This window comes from Lepidochelys olivacea (assembly GCF_965140295.1).
Source record: "Lepidochelys olivacea isolate rLepOli2 genome assembly, chromosome: 6".
NCBI classification, from domain to species: Eukaryota; Metazoa; Chordata; order Testudines; family Cheloniidae; genus Lepidochelys; species Lepidochelys olivacea.
This window is the reverse complement of record NC_140416.1, coordinates 55,956,131-55,976,356: the sequence shown is the minus strand read 5'-3', so window position 1 is coordinate 55,976,356 and position 20,226 is coordinate 55,956,131. Positions and strand designations below refer to the sequence as shown.

General features: G+C 46.0%; 1 protein-coding gene across 4 annotated transcripts in view; it reads left to right on the top strand.

Annotated features, from left to right (window-relative positions):
- The window catches only part of AMBRA1 (autophagy and beclin 1 regulator 1), a 199,969-nt gene that overhangs the window by 142,467 nt on the left and 37,276 nt on the right, over positions 1 to 20,226 (top strand). For all 4 annotated transcript variants that reach the window (XM_084631220.1, XM_084631221.1, XM_084631219.1 and 1 more), the window contains one exon: positions 10,829 to 10,968. In XM_084631220.1, coding sequence (XP_084487346.1) covers positions 10,829 to 10,968 — 140 coding nt within the window. The remainder of the gene's footprint in view (positions 1 to 10,828; positions 10,969 to 20,226) is intronic.

Genomic DNA, 20,226 nt, shown 5'->3' with positions numbered 1-20,226 from the left:
TTGCTCTTTTTATGGCCTTTGGGAGAAACTAGCAGGAGATGAAGGAAAGTAATGAGGCTCTTTGCTGAAAGAGCATTATGTTGCTGAGTGAGAGGTGGCATTTTTGTCTGAGATGATTAACGCCTTCCTAAGATTCAGTCCTTGTTAATTTTCTTCAACCCATCTGCTAGTTGATTATTAAAAGAAGCTTCCTAGACAATTATGTCATGATAGGCTTCTGAGATGGGTTACGAGGCTACAAGACCAAGAACTCCCCTGAAGAAAGGAAGAGTTGGGTGTGCTCTAATGAGACCTGCATTGGTCTAAGGGATGACAATATGCTACATGATCAAGAGCATCGAGTAAGAAAGTGGCAGCATTTTATCTTTGTGTAGAGTTTCTCCTTCCCCCATAGCCTCATGTCCTGCTCATCCATTTCAGGAGATAGGCCAGGTATCCTCATTCATAGTCTGTCAACACTAGAGGTATGTCTACACTATGGAATTAGGTCAGATTTATAAAAGTCAATTTTTTAGGAAGCGATTTTATACAGTCGATTGTGTGTGTCCCCACTAAGCGCATTAAGTCAGTGGAGTGCATCCACAGTACTGTGGCTAGCGTTGACTTTCGGAGCGTTGCACTGTGGGTAGCTATCCCACAGTTCCCTCAGTCTCTGCCGCCCTTTGGAATTCTGGGTTAAGCTCCCAGTGCCTGATGGGGCAAAAACATTGTCGCGGGTGGTTTTGTGTACATGTCGTCAGTCGCCCCTCCCTTTGCGAAAGCAACTGTAGACAATCATTTCGTGCCTTTTTTCTGTGCGGATGCCATACTACTTTCAGCAGACGGTGCAGTAGGACTGCTAACCGTCATCATCGAACCACCGCTTCCGCTGCAACTCTGCTCTCCTGAATCCACCTCGCAGGTCCTCTATATGACCGTTGTCATCCACCACTTCCGACTTCCATTGCAATTCTGCTCTCCTCCTCTTGTCTCGCCATACCACGGAAAGCATGCAGCCCGCTCAGCTCACAGACACCACCGCTGTTGTGTCCTGGTGCTACTGGCAGCAGACGGTGCAGTAGGTCTGCAAAACTGGTCATCCAGCCACCGCTTCCGCTGCAACTCTGCTCTCGTCTCGATAGCAAATTTCTCTATGTTGGCTGTCATGGGCTCCCGCTTCCACTGCAACTGTTCTCTCATGAATCCACCTCGCAGGTCCTCTCGTTGTTCTCTATAAATATCTATTCTTGTGGCATCCATCGTCAGCCATCGCTACCGCTGCAACTCTGCTCTCCTGCAGACACCATACCATGGAAAGCATGGAGCTCGCTCAGATCACCATGGCAGTTATGATCATTGTAAACACCTCGTACATTATCCTGCAATATGTTCAGAACCTGCAAAGGCAGGCGAGGAGGCGATGGCAGTGCGGTGACAAGAGTGATGAGGACATGGACACAGACTTCTCTCAAAGTACGGGCCCTGGCAATTTGGACATCCTGGTGGCAACAGGGCAGGGCCCGGGAAACAAGCACAGACTGGTGGGACTGCATAGTGTTGCAGGTCTGGGATGATTCCCAGTGGCTGCAAAACTTTTGCATGCGTAAGGGCACTTTCATGGAACTTTGTGACTTGCTTTCCCCTGCCCTGAAGCACAAGAATACCAAGATGAGAGCAGCCCTCACAGTTCACAAAGGAGTCGCAATAACCCTCTGGAAGTTTGCAACGCCAGACAGCTACCGTCAGTCGGGAATCAATTTTGGAGTGGGCAGATCTACTGTGGGGGCTGCTGTGATCTAAGTAGCCAATGCAATCACTGAGCTGCTGCTATCAAGGGTAGTGACTCTGGGAAATGTGCAAATCCATAGTGGATGACTTTGCTGCAATGGGATTCCCTAACTGTGATGGGGCGATAGACGGAACGCATATCCCTATCTTGGCACTGGACCACCTTGGCAGCCAGTACATAAACCAAAAGGGGTACTTTTCAATGGTGCTGCAAGCAGTGGTGGATCACAAGGGACGTTTCACCAACATCAATGTGGGATGGCCGGGAAAGGTACATGACGCTCGCCTCTTCAGGAACTCTGGTCTATCTGAACAGCTGCAGCAAGGGACTTACTTTCCAGACCAGAAAATAACTGTTGGGGAGGTTGAAATGCCTATAGTTATCCTTGGGGACCCAGCATATCCCTTAATGCCATGGCTCATGAAGCCGTACACAGGCACCCTGGACAGTAGTCAGGAGCTGTTCAACTATAGGCTGAGCAAGTGCAGAATGGTGGTAGAATGTGCATTTGGGTGTTTAAAAGTGCGCTGGCGCAGTTTACTGACTCTGTTAGACGTCAGTGAAACCAATATTCCCACTGTTATTACTGCTTGCTCTGTGCTCCACAATCTCTCTGTGGAGTGGTTGGGTGCCCGGAGACCCTTCTCTCTCCCCCGCCCCGTGTTCTTGTGCGTCTGGGTGAGGAGGCTATGGAACTTGGGGAGGAGGGCGGGCAGTTACACGGGCTGCAGTGGCAGTCTGTGCTCCTGTTGCCTTTCCTGCAGCTCAACCATACGGTAGAGCATATCAGTTTGATCCTCCAGTAGCCTCAGCATTGCATCCTGCTTCCGCCATCACGCTGCCGCCACCTCTCCTCTCGCAGATGTTGCTTGACTGCCAGCAAACACTGGGACGATACGCTGCCATGCTTTGTTATGCAATGATTCCAGACTACGTGCTACTGGCCTGGCATGGTAAAGTGTCCTACCAGGGAGGACTGAATAAGGCTGCCCTCCCCAGAAACCTTTTGCAAAAACTTTGGGAGTACCTCCAGGAGAGCTTCATTGAGATGTCCCTGGAGGATTTCCGATCCATCTCCAGACAGGTTAACAGACTTTTCCAGTAGCTGTACTGGCCGTGAATGCATCCCAAGTCTTCAGGGCAAATTAATCATTAAACACGCTTGCTTTTAAACCATGTATTATATTTACAAAGGTACACTCACCAGAGGTGCCTTCTCCGCCTTCAAGGTCCGGGAGCCCGCCTTGGGAGTTTTTGGAGGGTATTGGATCCAGGGTGATAAACAGTTCCTGGGTGTCAGGGAGAACGGTTTCATCCTCCACCTAATCATCTTCCTTGTCCCCTAAATCCTCATCCCTGTCGCGTGAGACTCCCCCCTTGCAGGAATCCACGTACGGGGATGGGGCAGTGGTAGGGGCACCCCCTAGAATTGCATGCAGTTCATCATAGAAGTGCATGTCTGGGGCTCGGACATGCCTCTTGTCTACCTGGCTAGTCCATCTGAGTTGAGAGCGCTGTTCAGAGCAGTCACAATGGAGCACTCTGGGATAGCTCCAGGAGGGCCAATACCATCGAATTGCATCCACACTACCCCAAATTCAACCTGGTGATGTCCATTTCAGCTCTAATTCCCTCGTCGGGGAGGAGTACAGAAATAGATTTTAAGAGCCCTTTAAGTCGACAAAAATGGCTTCGTTGTGTGTACGGGTACAGGGTTAAATCGATCTAACGCTGCTAAATTTGACCTAAACTAGTAGTGTAGAACAGAGTTAAGAGTCAGGGAGTTAGGTCCCAGTTGAATCAGTGTATCCTGAAAGGCGAAAGTAGGATCTTCTTCAGCTCTGTTGGAGTTGTAGACTAAATGGAATACGAAGGCAACATACAGATTTGTTGTATCTCTAGAGTGAAAAATAAACTTAGAAAACGTGATCCTGTCACATCTGGGGAAAATGAACACAGTTCGAAGAAACTGCTGTCTTGTTGCACATAGCAAAATTTAAGGTGAGACGCACCAATTCCAAGAAAGCCAAAAAGATGAGCAAGAACCGATTGATTTATCTCATTATGACTAGTGGGAAGAAACATCTATTGAGCTGAGAGTGATGAATTGCAGGGAAGGGCACAGACTAACCTATCTGAGCAGGGGTGAATCCATGAAAGAAGGCGCAAGATGTGTCCTGAAAGATTCAGGGCCATAACTCACCTCCTATTTGTGCTTTAATTTAGGGAAATTCTTACCAAACTGGAAACTCCTAGAAAGATTTGCCAAAAATCCTTGCTTGCAAAAGGCGCATTGATCACAATGTTTATATATAAAATGTGTTATCGAACCATTAATAACTCAACCTAAACCCAGTCATTGTGTTCACATGCACTCGAGGCCCTGTGTGCTCCATGGCAAGCTAAACCTAAACTCTGCTACAAGACTGTTGGAAGGTTCTGGCACAGCCCCACAGCATACTGAAATTCACCAACAACTTCATTGTCACTTTTAAAAATAGGAGGTTGTGGTCTGAATAAATGTGGAAATGAATGACAGTCCGCACAGGAGGACTATCGTTACTCTGATAAGTTGTTGGCTTTACAGTATACATAAATTTTCAGCTGTCGGTATGCCATGGATTTTTGTATTAAGTGCCTAACTGTATCCATAGAAGATGGTGCTGAAGCTGTAGATCCTGACAACTAGTGAGGGACGCGTGGGGCTTGCAGCATCTGAGGAAGAGTGGGAAGCAGTTTGGGATGTAGGATAAGCACATATGGGGAGTTATTCTGCAAAAATAATAGTTAATGTTGACCGTGAAATGGTCACCTTTAGATTTCCAAGTTAACACCCAGCTGAGGTGAACGGGGCAAACAAAAATTGCATCAGTTATACAGAGTTCATACTTTCACTATAATCTTTGCAATAAAAGAGCAAAGATATTTTTTTTAAACGCAAGCTGAGATTCCAGAGCAGCAAGGAGGGAATTCTACAGCTGGGGAATTGCAAAATACAGAGCCCAGATCAGATTACTTTTCCTTAATTCTGCCTCAAGTTATCCCCTCCCTCATTGCCAGGTATTGACAAGCTCTCTGTTTCTGAAAAGCACTCTGCACACATGTTAACATTGTGTAAATAACTAAAAGGACTCTGATCTGTTAGCCAGGGCAAGATGTATGTGGATTTGGCCTTGGAATGAGCTCCAATTGGATAGGGCCATGTCTGTATTTGATTCTGCTCCTAAGGCCAGGTCTATGCTACAAACTTTTGTGCACATAGCTTAATCGGGTGTGATGAGGTATGATCTCTGACCAACATAGCTGTTCCAGCAAAAGCCTCTAGTGTAGGCACAGTTATGCCAGTAAAACTGTGCTTTTGTCAGTACAGGTTATTTCACTTGGGGGAACCTATACTGACAAAAGTGCAGTTTTGCCAGTATAAGCTGTGGCCACACGAGGAGATACTAAAGGCCTGCATGCAGAGTGTCAGTCACCAGAATGAAGAGGCATAGAAAAGTCCAGGGAGAAAGGAGATGCGATGATTGGAGGACCTCCAGAGTGATCCCAAGGGCCTTCACACTTGCACAGTTTGTTAACCCATAAGCTTGAAAAAGAGCACAGTTCCTCTTCAGGACTCCTACAGGTGAAGCTTAATGGCTCTCTGCCACCTTAGGGTGGAGTGCTTTCAGTCTTGAACTTAAAGGACAGCTGTCTCTCAGCATCGGGTCCCCATTGACTTCCCTCATTATAATGCTGTTTGTTCAGTAGATTGCCTTAGAAATATGCCTCCTTAAACACAGGTTGATACTCTCAAGGCACTTGCCATTCTTAGGCTCTGATCCATTTCCGTGGCTTTCTATACTCCAGCCCTTTGCTGGTCTCTGAGACTGCTCCACTCCCAGCTCCCTCTCCAGTGCACTTCATGCACCTCTGTTTTTCATGCTTTCTTTCTGCAAGCATTCTGCCTCGGATGAGAGCCTGCGTTCTATTTAAAGCTACTACTGATAATGTGTAACTGTAACCAAGTGCCTCCTGTACCATTCCAGCCACTTCTCCCCCCGCCCCCAACCCACAAGGTTGGAGCATTACAGATGACAAGATTTTTCCCCATGTAAACAAGTTAGCGGCTGTGCATTTTTATTCATGCAGTCCCTCTTATCGAGACTGATTTAGCAGCCCCATTGGCTGCTGGGACTAAGTACAGATAATGGCCAGAGATTTATCAGCATCTCACAAAGGAGAAGCACCTCATTGAGAGCAGAAATACCTCTCTATTAAATTTAAAAAGGAAGAAAAGCAAGAGCTCCTGCTGAGTTTCACTGGCTGCCTGTGTCTTCAGCACAGCCCATAGCTGCTTTCTCCTCTTCTCCAGCTTCAAAACATGCTCTTCTTCCCTCGGTGCCCAGTGTAGGAGAGGGAATGTTTCCCACACCCCTCCAAGGAAACAGGAATCTCCCTCTGCTTTCTATCCCTTCCTTTAGAGCTGGGAAGCCGTTGGTCAGATGCTTTTGTCATTGACGTGGCACCTGAGATGTGGTGCTGCTGGGACTGGGGCAGTGTCTGCTGGCAATTGTAGCATAAGCTTGAGGGCAGCCTGCTGCCTTCTTGGTGTGAGCAATATCCCAGGCATGGGAGTTCCCTTTCCAACTCTTCTCATTGGCAGCCCCCTTAAATGCAGGGGGAAGGTGGAATTTAAACAACATCGTTAGGTAGCAGCCGTTACCTTAGGATGGGGCATGTGGAGGAGCAGCACGAGATGGATAAGTAACACTTTTTTCAGAGGTAGGCTGTTTGAAGAAAAATAAAAAGTCCCCATCCCCTGGAGTGAGAACAAATTAGCATCATAATTCTGTGTGCACACTGTGCCCTAAGCGCTCTCAAGCCCACCCATGTATAGCAGCTTGATAGCTTAGAAGGAATCCTCAGGAAAGATTCCTTGAGGCTGCTGATCATCATGAAGCCTTTCCTGGCTTCCTGCCATAAATGAATATTTCACTTAATACCCAAACATTGGATGGGACAGGTGTCACAGTGCTGATGCTCAAGCACTGCTGAGATGGAGGGCGAGCAGCAGCAGAGTTTGGAGCCTTCATGTTCTCCAGCGTAACGTATGCAGAACATTTCTGGGTATTGGACCTCTGTTCATCCATTTCCCCCCTGCTTTTATACCCCTTCCTCCTCAAAGCTTTATGTTCTGGACAAATCACTCTACAGAGATGCTCCTTGATTAGCACTGAAGGGGGCTGTAGGGTGATGGGGGTGTGCCTGTTTTTTGTGAATGATCATTATAGACACGCAGCTTCTATGTTCAAGGAGAACGAAATAGATACCCTTCCCCAACCTTCACCCAAGATGTAAGTGACTGCTTGAAAGATAATCTTTGTGAGACATCTGAAAATGTGAAAGCACAGTAACAAATGACTCAGCTGAGTCTCTTCCTACCCTTCAGATGCAGGTATGTAAAATGGAAACGGTTGTGTGTATTATCCTCTCTTTAGCAGAAGCTGCTTTCCTTTGATACCACTTATTTATGATGGTGTAAGAACCTAGCTAGACACTACTGGGATGTGTCTAGAGAAAATCACTTTCCCTTTCGACATTCCTGGATTTGGTGACACCCCATCTTCCTCTGGTCCCCTGGGTTCAGAGTCTTGCACACATCCCTGAGATTCAGTGACCTGCTCGCAGTAAAAGGTTTTCTGGAAGCACATCTCTTGCTTGATGAAAAGGCATTTTCTGACTGACTGTAGCATGCCCCTTTTCCTGGGTCATAATGTGCCATCTGAAGAGGGAAATTATGTTACCTTTGCATCACCTGTTGGATTCAAGGCCTCAGAGACATGCTCTTAAGGATTTGCTCGGCAGCTTTCCAGACTCCCATTCTCTGAAATTTCCCAGCACTGGAATCAAAATTCTTCAGGATCTCGTACCCAGACACTGGTTTGATAAGAGAAACATGGAGTGGATAGTGGGTAACTTACTGGGATAATGAGGTGTCTGGAATATCCCTGGTTATGGAATGTTGAGTCAGTAACCCAGGTATACTAGGGTGGGTTTGAATGTGGTAATAAATGACAAATTCTGCTGGCCAGTAGGTGGTAGAACTTGAAAATGTGCCATGCTTGCTGGAAATGTCATTGGAATTGCATAGGTGAAACTGGTGCCTGAGTTAAATGAAGTTCTCAACCCCCCCAAGTCTGGAATATGTGGAGAAAGTACAGCTGGTCCCATAACTCTTTGGCTGAAGTGGAGAAGAATGAACATTAAGTGGCTTCTTGATCTTACGAATGCTGTACCTACAAGTATAGAGCTGGAAAAGCACCTTTCCCAGCAGGCTGGTGTCGGGCCCTCCTTCGTGAATTTTCCAGATGGCATGCTTGTGTGGTTGAAGTATTTCATGAACTTTTCATAAGATGCTTAGTGTTGCAGTGAGACAGAAAGAAACAGGATCTGGTCCTTGTTTAGGAGAGAAGGGTGTGTCTAGTAGTTTTCTGAGTGCCCTCTGGGCCAGGGCACCTGCACATGTGAAAGGGCCCTGGTATTCTCTGTGTGTGGGTGGAAGGTTTTATGAATGGATGCGGGTGCAGCAGCTCATCTGTATGACTGCATCAGACTGATCAGCTCGGTCCTGGTTACTGCTGCCAGGGGTGATTGTACCAGTGCAGGTGTTCTCTCTCTCCTTGTATCTGTGACTCACCACGCACATGGATGTCAGCACCTCTTAAAACTGCATGGCATTGTCCCATTAGCGAGGGATGTGGGAAGCAGCAGGGGAGGGGAACTCTTTGGGGCCACTGGCTGTACAGAAGTGAATGGAGAAGTGGGTTGAATGAAGCAGATGTCGCTAGGGAGAATTTCCAACCGTTCTTACCTTTTTGAGATTCTGCCTTTAGCTATGAGTTTGGCAACAAATTTAATGCTCTTTGCTGTTGTAAGCCACTTTCTCCTCCTTGACCCATCAAAATCCACACTCCCCATTTCGAAGAGTGCACCATAGTCTCCATGGCAACAGGTGCTACTAGTGTGCATGTGATTTTTGCTAGCTAGTCAAGCAGGAGCAGAAAACGGGATGGCCGTACTGGAAGAGTGGGGGGTTGTGAAAAGTACTTAACAAAACATCAGGGACCTGTTCCTTCCACTCTGACACTGAGCTTCTGTGAACACCACTGACTACCAAGGGCAGAGATAGTGACTGGCCTCTATCTTGCAGAGAAATCCTAAAGGACTCATTTGCTATTCTAAATGTGGCCCTTTCTGAGGAGAGGCTGAAAGTTGCCTGTAGCTAGAAATAATGTCACATAATTCTGCTGTTCTATTTATTTGTCTGACAGTTGCCAGGATAAGGCCCCCAGCACTTAGGCATTCTATAAACACGTACTAAAATAGTCCCTGCCTCAGAGCTTACAGTCTAAATAGACAGGGGTGGGAGAGGAAATGGAGCCACAGAGAAGTAAAGTGACTTGCCCAGCATCTCACAGCAGGTCAGTGGTAGCTCTGGAGTAGAACCCACGTCTCTTGGGTCCCAGTCTAGGGACTTAATCAACAGATCATGCTACCCCTGGATCCTGAGCTGCTGCTATTCCAGGCCTAGGTCCCCACAGCTGTGACAATGCACCACAGTGCTAACCTGCAGCACCCCCATACTGTTGTAGGCAGTATTCCCCATCTCCTGTGGCCCACCACCAAGCGGGCTATTGGGCCTCTTCTGAACAAAGATTGTCCAGTTTGGCCAAACTTATGTTGAAGTTTGGATGAGCTAAAATTGACTAGTGATTCTAATGGGAACACGCATTTCACTTGTGACTCAGAGCAGATTAAACCTCAGACCTCTTGAGAGGAAAGTCTAGACAATTGGCATGTCACTTACGATTGCTCCAGGTCAGCATTTTAACTTGTTTCCTGCGTAACCCTCCTTAACCTCCTTAATGAATTGTCTTTTTTAAAGTACCTCTTGGTCCTCCCTCTGAAGCCCCGGTGCTCAGAGCCCACTATTGGAATCTGCCCTGGATGGTCCAATGATCTGAAGCAGCTTTCCCCACGTAACCCAATGGCCAAACCAGCACATTGCTGCTCTTTTCCATTTCTCCCACCATGGTTTTATAGTCTCAACCTCTCCTAGGTGTACCAAATTTCCTGACTATGGGGAGTGTGGCTGGCATATAAAATCCCGGCCCATAGGAGATTGAGAGTGCAGATGGAGAGTTCGCAGACTTCTGCGGAGCTGTTATGACTTAAAGTTGAGGGAGATCAACACAAGTCTGAGCCCTGCAGTATTGGGCTCAAGTGAGATTGGAAGGCAGAGGCAGCTGGTGCTTGGTATGGAGCAAGCCGTAGCTTAGGGTCTTGCTAAGGGAACAAAATTGATTTGGTGAAGGGGACTGTGGTGGGAGGCAAACTGAATTCAGAGGGTATATGTCACTTCTGTGCTTGTGCGTCTCCTCGATAAACTCTGGACTCAACATTTTCTTCAACGCTCTGCAGCCTGGAAGTTAACCAGTTGCTAAAGGCAATTCAGGAAACAATTGACATGGATTAGATCCCATATTATCTGTAGGGCTCTGGTTTGTTTAATAGCTAAGCCATGCAGGTAGCTGTTTGGGCCATTGCTGTTGGAAGCCAGCACATTTCCTGGCTGGCTCAGTTCCCCTAGTTGTGTGATGGTGAGAGCATGAAGATGGGAAGTGGGGTTAATAAAGGGCCAGAAAATTCCCAGTTGTGCTGTTGTCCAGCTTGATGTGAATATACCACCAGCCAGCTTTCTTATTAATTAGTGCCAGTGAAGGGACTGTGCAGCTGTGTAGCCCACTATCCAAGTGAAGATCTGATGATGGAGCAGCTGTCATGCTCCCCACAGCTATCTGCTGAGTGCTCTATTAAACATTTGTGGATGTATGTACATGTTTCTGTCAGATGCTTACTCTCGCTGACCGGTTAGTTGTTTCTTGGAACAGCCTGTAAATAAGTGACTAACCGCCCTGCCCAGCTGTGCTGCTACAGGGGATTCAAGTGTGTGAGCTGCCTTGGCAACGCTGATTTTTATTGCCCTTTCAAATAATCCTTTTCTGTGGCTTTTTTCAGAGAGTTTTCAACGTCCTATACCCGATGCCTGCTGACCAGAGGAGACACGTCAGCATAAACTCTGCTCGCTGGCTACCTGAGCCAGGCCTGGGATTGGCATATGGCACTAACAAGGGGGACCTGGTGATTTGCCGACCAGAGTAAGTGGCATGGCTTAACCTGAGGGAAACCTTAACCGTTCTGCTTTTTATGGGGAATCAGGCCGGGGTGGCTTCTCCTCACACAGGGCTGTGTTAGGGGGCAAGGAGTCGGACTCTTTTTTTAGCAGTTGTAGCGTTTACTTCAGTCTTTGAAAATTAAAGTAACAGTGTTTCTGCCCTGACGATGAAACCTGTGAGGCAGAGTGGGGACGGGATATCTCACATATCTTATTTCTGCCTACTATAGTCTTCACAATCCTTCCAGATGCTCTAATGCGCATATATGCCCAGACATCTTTGAATCTCCCTGGAATATTCAATGTGAGATTATATTAACCAGAACATTTTTTATGGGCTGTTAGAACAATTCAGTGAATTGTTGTGGCTCTAGCATGAAAGACCACTGGTCTGATCCAGTCTGGCAGTTCTATTTATTATTTATACAGCACCACAAGTGTGCATGTCACTTTATAGATTTGCAAGTAGACACAATCTAATTTAGAAATTATGCAACATAGGAAGAGATAATGACAGGCAAGGGAGTTCCTGGTAGTGGAGTGCTTACACACTTCTCTTGTAGTATGAGAGGTTCATCGGGGGACTTAAGGACCAAACAGTATGGCTGAGATCCCTTTCTCCACTGGCTCTTCATAGCTCCTTTTGAAATGCAGGACACTTCTTATATATTTCTGCATCAGTGATTTCCTGTTGCCGAGCTGCCTTTGGTTTGGGGTTATGGGGTTATGTTTCACTTGCTGAGATTCCTGGGGAGTGAAGTTGCTCCCTTTCTGTAGAAGATCAACCCCCCTCTCCCCACCCAGTGTAGATCAGGGCAAAGGTGCCACAAGGACTCCTTGTTGTTTTTATTCTGGAGTAGACCATCTACATGGGGGAATTATTCCAGAATAGCCATGCTAGTCAATATCCCCTGTGTAGACAAGACCATAGAAAAATGTCTATGGTTGCTGAGAGAACAGTGCGGACAGTGTAACCAGTACAGCAAAGTCTGAGTTTGCAACAGTCTAGGACAATAGCTCTGAGAGATGTGAACTGCACCATTCATTTCACTGGGTGCTGACTCACATGCCCAGTGGTAATACTTTAAATGTCAAACATTCTGAACTATTTTACTGCTATCAAAACAAGTAAGAAAGCAGTGGGAAGATGATGTTGTGAAGATCTGCACAATAGACTATAAGTGGAACCACAAGTGAGTGGACTTGGGGGAAGAGTCGCCATGTTTAGCTCCCCGTCAATAAAGACCCAATCCCAAGGAGTTTAGCAGAGCATCTGAGCCCCACTTAAGGGGACCAAAACCTAGTGGGGATTTCAAGCCTCAGTGAAGGGAAGCCAGACTGAGGAACCAACTGGTTTATTTGAGTATATTTGAGGTGTGGGGGAGAGACAAAGTCCAAGGAGCCCTGTCGTGCCCTGAGAGCATGTCTAGTTTTAGTGGCATTTTGTAGATGGGATTTAATTTTGTGGGCACAGCTTGGAAAGATCTAAAAATTAATACTGGCCACTCCAAGCTTGTATTAAACTCCCAAGGTTACAGCTTTTTCTCGTGCACCGCTCAAGTGCAAAACCCCTTTGAGGGCCCAAGAAGGCACACTTGGGAATTCCTTCCTGTGGGGTACCCTCAAGCCCTTCCCCTCTCACCCCCGCTCCGGTGAAGAGCTGAGAGAGAAAACAAAGGAAATCAGCTGTTGCCACCAGCTAATTAAACAACATGTGCACAAACCTTTTAGGACACAAAAATCCAATCCTGTTCTTTAAAAAGGTAAATTTTATTAAAACAAAAAGAAAGAAAATACATCTGGAAATTCAGGCTATCGCTAGATTTAAAAAGAGCAAATACAAGGATTAAGCATCAAGAATAGTTTCTTGAGGTCCAGCTTAAAGGTTACAAGCAAAACAAAAGCACCTGGGGTTAGCACAGAGGAGTCTACAAGCGATAAAGTAATAAAAGAGAGAAGTCTAATTGCGTCTTCCTAGCCATTCCCTAATGTACTTACATATCTGGGGTTTCAAATGAGTAGTTTCTAGGTATGATCTGATGATTTTTCATACCTGGCCCAAAGCTTTTTATAGCATCATTGCTCTGTTCCCTCTCTCCGGAAAACAACAAACAGACAAAAGTAAAAGGGGAGTCTTGTTTTAATTTCAAAAAGTTCTAGCCTTCCCATTGACTCTTTTGGCCAGGTGCCCACTCCCTTCCTTTTAGCTATGCATCGCAGTGACTTCTAACTCTTTACAGGTAAAGCAAGTAGAGAACAGCTACTAAGAGGGATTTTACAGCTAACTGGCTGGCTGGGTGTCCATAAAAGCGAGCTCCCCCGCTTCATTTATCACAGCACCATAGGTCCTCTCTGTACTGAACAGATGAAAGGAGACTGACTGTTGATTTGGGGCATAGACCTACTATCTAAGATAGTATATGCGCACAGCCTTTCATCCCTGTCTTTCATCGTGAATGGGGAGACAATGGGAAGGGAATCCAGCTCTTGGAGGTAGTCATTTGCAAAGGAAGCAGGTGGTACGAGCAATTTATTTCTAATTTGTTGGTGCAGGTGGGTGTGTTTGCTCTGTTTTGTTCATAAATTATCAGGTACCACAGCGGAACTAGAATGCTTCATAGGGTTATGATTGGCGGAAAGTGAGTTTTGAGGGAGAACACTTAAGGCACAGGTAGAGGCAGATGTTTCTGTCAAGGGGGTAGCATGAAAAAGGCATTCCCAGAGGAACAGGCAGAGTATGGTGCGTGAGGGAGGAGTGGATGGGAATAAGAGTGGAGATATAGGCCGTGCTATTAGCCCAGGGGTGGGCAAACTATGGCCCTCAGGCCACATCCGGCCCTCCAGACGTTTCAAGCTGCAGCTCCAGCTGGGAAGCGGGGTCGGGGGCTTGCCGTGCTCTGTGCAGCTCCTGGAAGCAGTGGCATGTCCCACCTTTGGCTCCTATGCATAGGGGCAGCCGTGGAGCTCCGCATGCAGCTCCCGCAGTTCCCATTGGCCGGGAAGGGGCAGCGCGCAGAGCTGCCTGGCTACACCTCTGCATAGGAGCCAGAGCGGGGACATGCTGCTGCTTCTGGGAGCCACTTTAAATAAGCTCCTCCCAGAGCCTGCACCTCTGACCCCTTCCCACGCCCCAATCCTCTGCCCCCGACCTGATCACCCTCCCGCCCTCTGAACCCCTCATCCCCAGCCCCACCCCAGAACCTGCACCCCCAGCCGGAGCCCTCACCCCTTCCCGGACCCCAACCCCAAATTTCTTAGAGCATTCCTGGCCTGCCATACAATTTCCATACCTAGATGTGGCCCTTGGGCCAAAAAGTTTGCCCACCACTGTATTAGCCCATGTAGAGTGCAGTGTCCTCAGAGAAAACTCCTGGTGACTGCCCTCCAGTGTAGATAAGAACAGGAATCACCGTTTAAACAAGTGAGGCTGTCTCATTGCAATGTAGAGACCAGACCCATCAGCAATGTTACTGTGCAGCAGGAGGAACTTTCCCTAGGGGAAGCGCTGGCATTTCTGTAGTTGTCCCAAGCTCCTGTTGACACTCACCATATCAGCTCCTCATAATCTTTCCACCCCATCCTGTTCAATCAAGATCTTTCCCATTCATCAGAAATGACCTGCAGTCCCATCTTATGAAATATTCATGACGTTCCAGAGCCTGTGTGTGAGAACACTAGCTGGCAGGCACAGACAGCTGTTCTGCCCAGTGCCCACTCTGGCTTCTCCTGGAGAAGGCTGTGCAGCAGGGTGAACTAAGCATCATTCTCTGTGTTCTTCCATTCTCAATCTCCCTTCTCCAGGAACAGGTTCAGGTGGGATTTACTGCTCAGATCTTTTGGAAATACTGATTCCAAAACTTCAACATGCTTTGAACATGGCTACGGGTAATTCCAAAACTAAGAGCTGCAAAGGCCTTTTGCAGGGCCAGCTATGCAGTGCAGGCAGAGATGAGGAATAATTCCTTCTGCAGATAGAGAGCCTCTGGTAACAAATTAAAATACCACCTGAAGATGTCTTGGTTCTGAGACCGAGACTATCCAATGGAATCCCCGTATAGGGAAGTAGGTAGAGTGTTCCAGATTAATTCAGTGTTGTGCTGTGCACTTACTGCAATTCTTTGTTGTGAAACTGTTCGGTGAAAATTGACTCCATTATACAAGGCTTCCATGCTTTATCACTGAGACTGTCTGCCTGTGCCAGTCCAGTTTCTTCTTGAGAACTGCATATCATCTAATCTAGCCATGGGGGCAGCATGCCTCATCCGGTTATTAGTGCTGGTAGAGAGATGGCAATCTATCCCACTGTCTACATCTGTCATGTCGCTGTGCTGGCTGATCCCATTTATCAGCCTGTTCAGTTATTAGCAGAGATGGCTCCCAGCAACATAAGCCCTAATGCATAGTTTGCCTTTTAAGAGCAACCTCAGTGGGTGCAGGATGAATGAAGAGGGGAAAAAGGAACCTCCATGTTCTCCTTCCTGTGTAATTGAACTATATTAGATGGTATCTCTCCCAGGCACTCAGGGTATATCTTCATTGCAGACTTAACTCAAGCGATTGCGTTAACACGACATCATTGACATAACAGTTTTCAAATATGTGAAAGATTGTTACAAGGAGGAGAAAGGAAAAAAATTTTTTCTTAACCTCTGAGGATAGGACAAGAAGCAATGGGCTTAAATTGCATCAAGGGAGGTTTAGTTTGGACATTAGAAAAAACTTCCTAATAGTCAAGGTGGTTAAGCACTGGAATAAATTGCCTAGGGAAGATGTGGACTCTCCATCATTGGAGATTTTTAAGAGCAGGTTAGACAAACACCTGTCAGGGATGGTCTAGATGATTAGTCCTGCAATGAATGCAGGGGACTGGACTAGTTGACCTCTCGAGGTCCCTTCCAGGTCTTTGATTTTATGATTGGCACCTGGTTCTGAGCACCCAGCTCTGAGCAGCCACCCTGCAAAGTCATGCCCAAGTTACTGTGTCATCAGTGATGCTGTACTCCCCAGGTGTGTTGCGAGGACTACTGTGGGCATATTTTAAGGTTCTTTATGCTGCAGTAAGATGAGATGCTCTGATTCTTTCCCAGTGAATTGTGGGAGAATTTCTGTCCTTCTGGACACGCGGGGGAATTGTGGGAAAGTATTGGAGGACTATCAGTAGTTAAGTGATTTAGCCTGTGTCCACGCTGTAATGTAGGCAGGTTACCAGCCTGAGTGAAAAGCTATATCCTCAGCTGTGTCAGCTACCCCAAATTGAAAGCACCACCAAATTTAGATGAGAGGGTTTTGTGTGTGGATGGGAGGGGAGCTAGGGGCACTGCTCAAGTTAACTCTGCCTCAGGGGCTGGCCCCTCTAGGTTAGGACTTCCTGTGATCCCAGACATTTTGCAAGTGGAAATTGGACTAAATTGTTTTTAAATTGACAATGGAAGCGCATGTTTTCTGAGAGCTCCATACTGTGCTCTGAAACCTAGTCATTGTGGACACAGCAGCATCTCAAGGTATGTCTATGCTGCAATTAAAAACCCACAGCTGGCCCATGTCAGCTGACTCAGGCTCAGGTGAAGGGACTGTTTAATTGCAGTGTAGATGTTCAGGGTCAGGCTGGAGCCTGAGTTCTGAGACCCTCCCCCCAGCAGAGTCCCAGAGCTGTGGCTCCAGTCCAAGCCCAAATGTCTGCACCGCAATTCAACAGCCCCTTAGCTGAAGCCCCATGAGCCCAAGTCAGCTGACACGGGCAAGCCACTGGTTTTTAATTCCAGTGTAGCTATACCTTCAGTGGCAAAATAGGGATTGGGTTTGAACCAGTGTCTCCCTTCCGACATCATGCTTCCAGAGAACGGATCTGGTGTCAGTTGAAAGATGTCATTTAGAAGGATGAAGCTCTGTCCTCACAGCACTGCTTAGCTCATCTGTCACTACCACATGCTGGTTTTGAGGATCCGTTTATTTAACATTTTATCCCTGTTTGTCATATGTGAATGGGTTCCTTCCTTCCTTCTGTCCCCCAGGACATGCTAAAGTACTGACTAACGTGACACTAGTAGTTTGCTGCTAGAGAGCTCGGATCGTATGTCTGGATTTCATTGAGGAAGTATATGGACATCTGAGCAGTCTAGTCTGTATAAGGTAAATCAGCCTACCTAAGCAGGCCTAGTTTTATAAAGTTCAGCCTCTTGTTTGACAAACTTTTAGGTTTTCTTTAGGTCAAGTACAGTTGATATTAATAAAGCTTAAGACAGCCTTTTGCTTAGGAATAGCCTTTCACCCCATTAGATTATACAGACCTCTTATTTCCCCAGTTTTTACCAGTAAAAATCCCTCTATAGTTTTAAAAGTGCTAAAAGGATGAAGTATGGTTGGAAGTATAAGTAATGTAAAAAGTCCTAAGGCTAATAGGTTTAAAAAAAAACTCTGCTAAATGTGTATCCCATGCCTAAAACTCAAAAGGAAAACAAACCATCTGTATCCTGTAACTCAGGGGTTCTCAACCTTTTTCTTTGAGGACCCCAAAACATGCTGTCATAAATATAAAGGGAAGGGTAAACCCCTTTGAAATCCCTCCTGGCCAGGGGAAAGCTCCTCTCACCTGTAAAGGGTTAAGAAGCTAAAGGTAACCTCGCTGGCACCTGACCAAAATGACCAATGAGGAGACAAGATACTTTCAAAAGCTGGGAGGAGGGAGAGAAACAAAGGGTCTGGGTCTGTCCGTAGTCGTCTTGGCCAGGGACAGAACAGGAATGGAGTCTTAGAACTTTTAGTAAGTAATCTAGCTAGGTATGTGTTAGATTATGATTTCTTTAAATGGCTGAGAAAAGAATTGTGCTGAATAGAATAACTATTTCTGTCTGTGTATCTTTTTTGTAACTTAAGGTTTTGCCTAGAGGGGTTCTCTATGTTTTTGAATCTAATTACCCTGTAAGATATCTACCATCCTGATTTTACAGGGGGGATTTCTTTATTTCTATTTACTTCTATTTTTTATTAAAAGTCTTCTTGTAAAACACTGAATGCTTTTTCATTGTTCTCAGATCCAAGGGTTTGGGTCTGTGGTCACCTATGCAAATTGGTGAGGCTTTTTATCCAACATTTCCCAGGAAAGGGGGGGTGCAAGTGTTGGGAGGATTGTTCATTGTTCTTAAGATCCAAGGGTCTGGGTCTGTAGTCACCTAGGCAAATTGGTGAGGCTTTTTACCAAACCTTGTCCAGGAAGTGGGGTGCAAGGTTTTGGGAAGTATTTTGGGGGGAAGGACGCGTCCAAACAGCTCTTCCCCAGTAACCAGTATTAGTTTGGTGGTGGTAGCGGCCAGTCCAAGGTGTAATATTTTGTACCTTGGGGAAGTTTTGACCTAAGCTGGTAAAGATAAGCTTAGGAGGTTTTTCATGCAGGTCCCCACATCTGTACCCTAGAGTTCAGAGTGGGGGAGGAACCTTGACACATGCTATAAAAACTCCACAGCCCACCTGTGTCACAACAACACATATAAAAGCTAGGGCCAGCATTAGAAAGTAGCAAGCAGGGCAATTGCCCGAGGCCCCATGCCACAGGGGCCCCCGCAAAGCTACATTTCTTAGGCTTCTGCTTCAGCCCCCAGTGGTGTGGCTCAGAGCCCCAGGCTTCAGCCTCATGCAGTGGGGCTTTGGCTTTCTGCGCTCGGCCCAAGCGAGTCTAATGCTGGCCCTGCTTGGCAGACCCCTTGAAATCTATGCGTGGCCCCCCCAGGAGGCCTCAGACCCCTAGTTGAGAACCACTGCTGTAACTGGTACCCCATAGGAGAGGGCCCAGAATCACATCTGTGCAGTCATCTCCAGAACATCAATTGCAGTTGGTGACAGAAATGTCAGTAAGTCAGTACTTTTCAAACTACCAAAATGGTTCATCTGGCCAACCTCTCAACCCAGATTGAGCCATGTATCAGGGTGCACGATTTGTAATCCCCTTATTTGCTCGAAGCCCTCAGGGGAGGTGCCACTAATTGAAGCTAATGAAATCACAACCATAAAAATCCAGGTAAGCAGGGAGGCAAATGTAATCCTCTGGGCCACTGCCCATACCAAAAAGGTCTGCTGCCTGTCCTTCCCCAAGGAAAGAGGAGACCAAGACAACTGCAGGCTGCTGTGTCAGCCGAGTGCCTGAGAAAACCCACCTGCCAGTGTAAGGTACCAAGACCAAAAACAACCACACCTGGTCTCCTAAAGTGCAGTTCCTTGACTCTGAAGTTCCCAAAACCAACAAGCCAGAGAGCCAGTCTCTTTCTCTGAATAACCATCTTCTTGTTTCTCTTTTTGCAATTTACTTGTGAAAAAGCAAGTGCTTATTCTACCTCTAAAATAAATACTACCTAAAATCACTCAGGACACCCCGGGCCATATAAAACGTGGCTGCGTAACACAATCTGCCTCAAGAGGAAAGTTGTTACGGTTGTTAATCATTTGGTATTATAAAAAAAATTAGTTAACTGCAAAAGTCATTCAGTAAGTACGCACTTTGAAGGAGTCAGTGTATTGCTGCATAGGCTAACAACCAAACTACATCCATGCCTCCCCAACTGTCCAGGCTTAAGTATGTACAAAAATTAATTGTGTTATGTTAACTCCATAATTTAGGCCCTAATTGTGTTCATCCACAATATTTAATAATTTAGTCAATTGTTAATATTATTTCATGTTATCAATTTAATTTATTAAATCAAATTCCAATTTTAATTGTGCTATTCAAACATTAGTTTAATAAAATTATTTTCAGTAAAAGATTAAGTTTAAGTAAGCTTTTTATTCATTTATAATAGACCCCATAAATCATAAACTTAATTCTTCTTCCAAAACTGCAGAGGAATCAAAAAATCCTAACCCAGGTTTAAGGTCAAAGATCGAAAAAGTAATATAAAAATATTTCATAGCTATTGTCTCTGTCCTTATATTAAAACCTTTATATCTCTCATCTGTTTGCTATCTGGTGTATCAACTCATTGGGCCTTTGCGGTAACCTTTTTGCAGTTCTTCAGCCAGTTTTCAGTTCAGGGGGCAGTGTTTGTATCCAAGCTGGTAGAAATATATGTTGAGTAAGATTTGTGTGAGACACCATATCTGATAAGTCATTAAAATCCAAGTATATCACATTTACCTTTCCTTTCATTCACTAATTTTGTAATTCAGTCAAGAAAAGCATTGGTTTGTTTATCTGGCAAGAAATTCTCTCTAACCCCCCAAAATACTGCTTATTGCTCATTCTTCTGTTCCT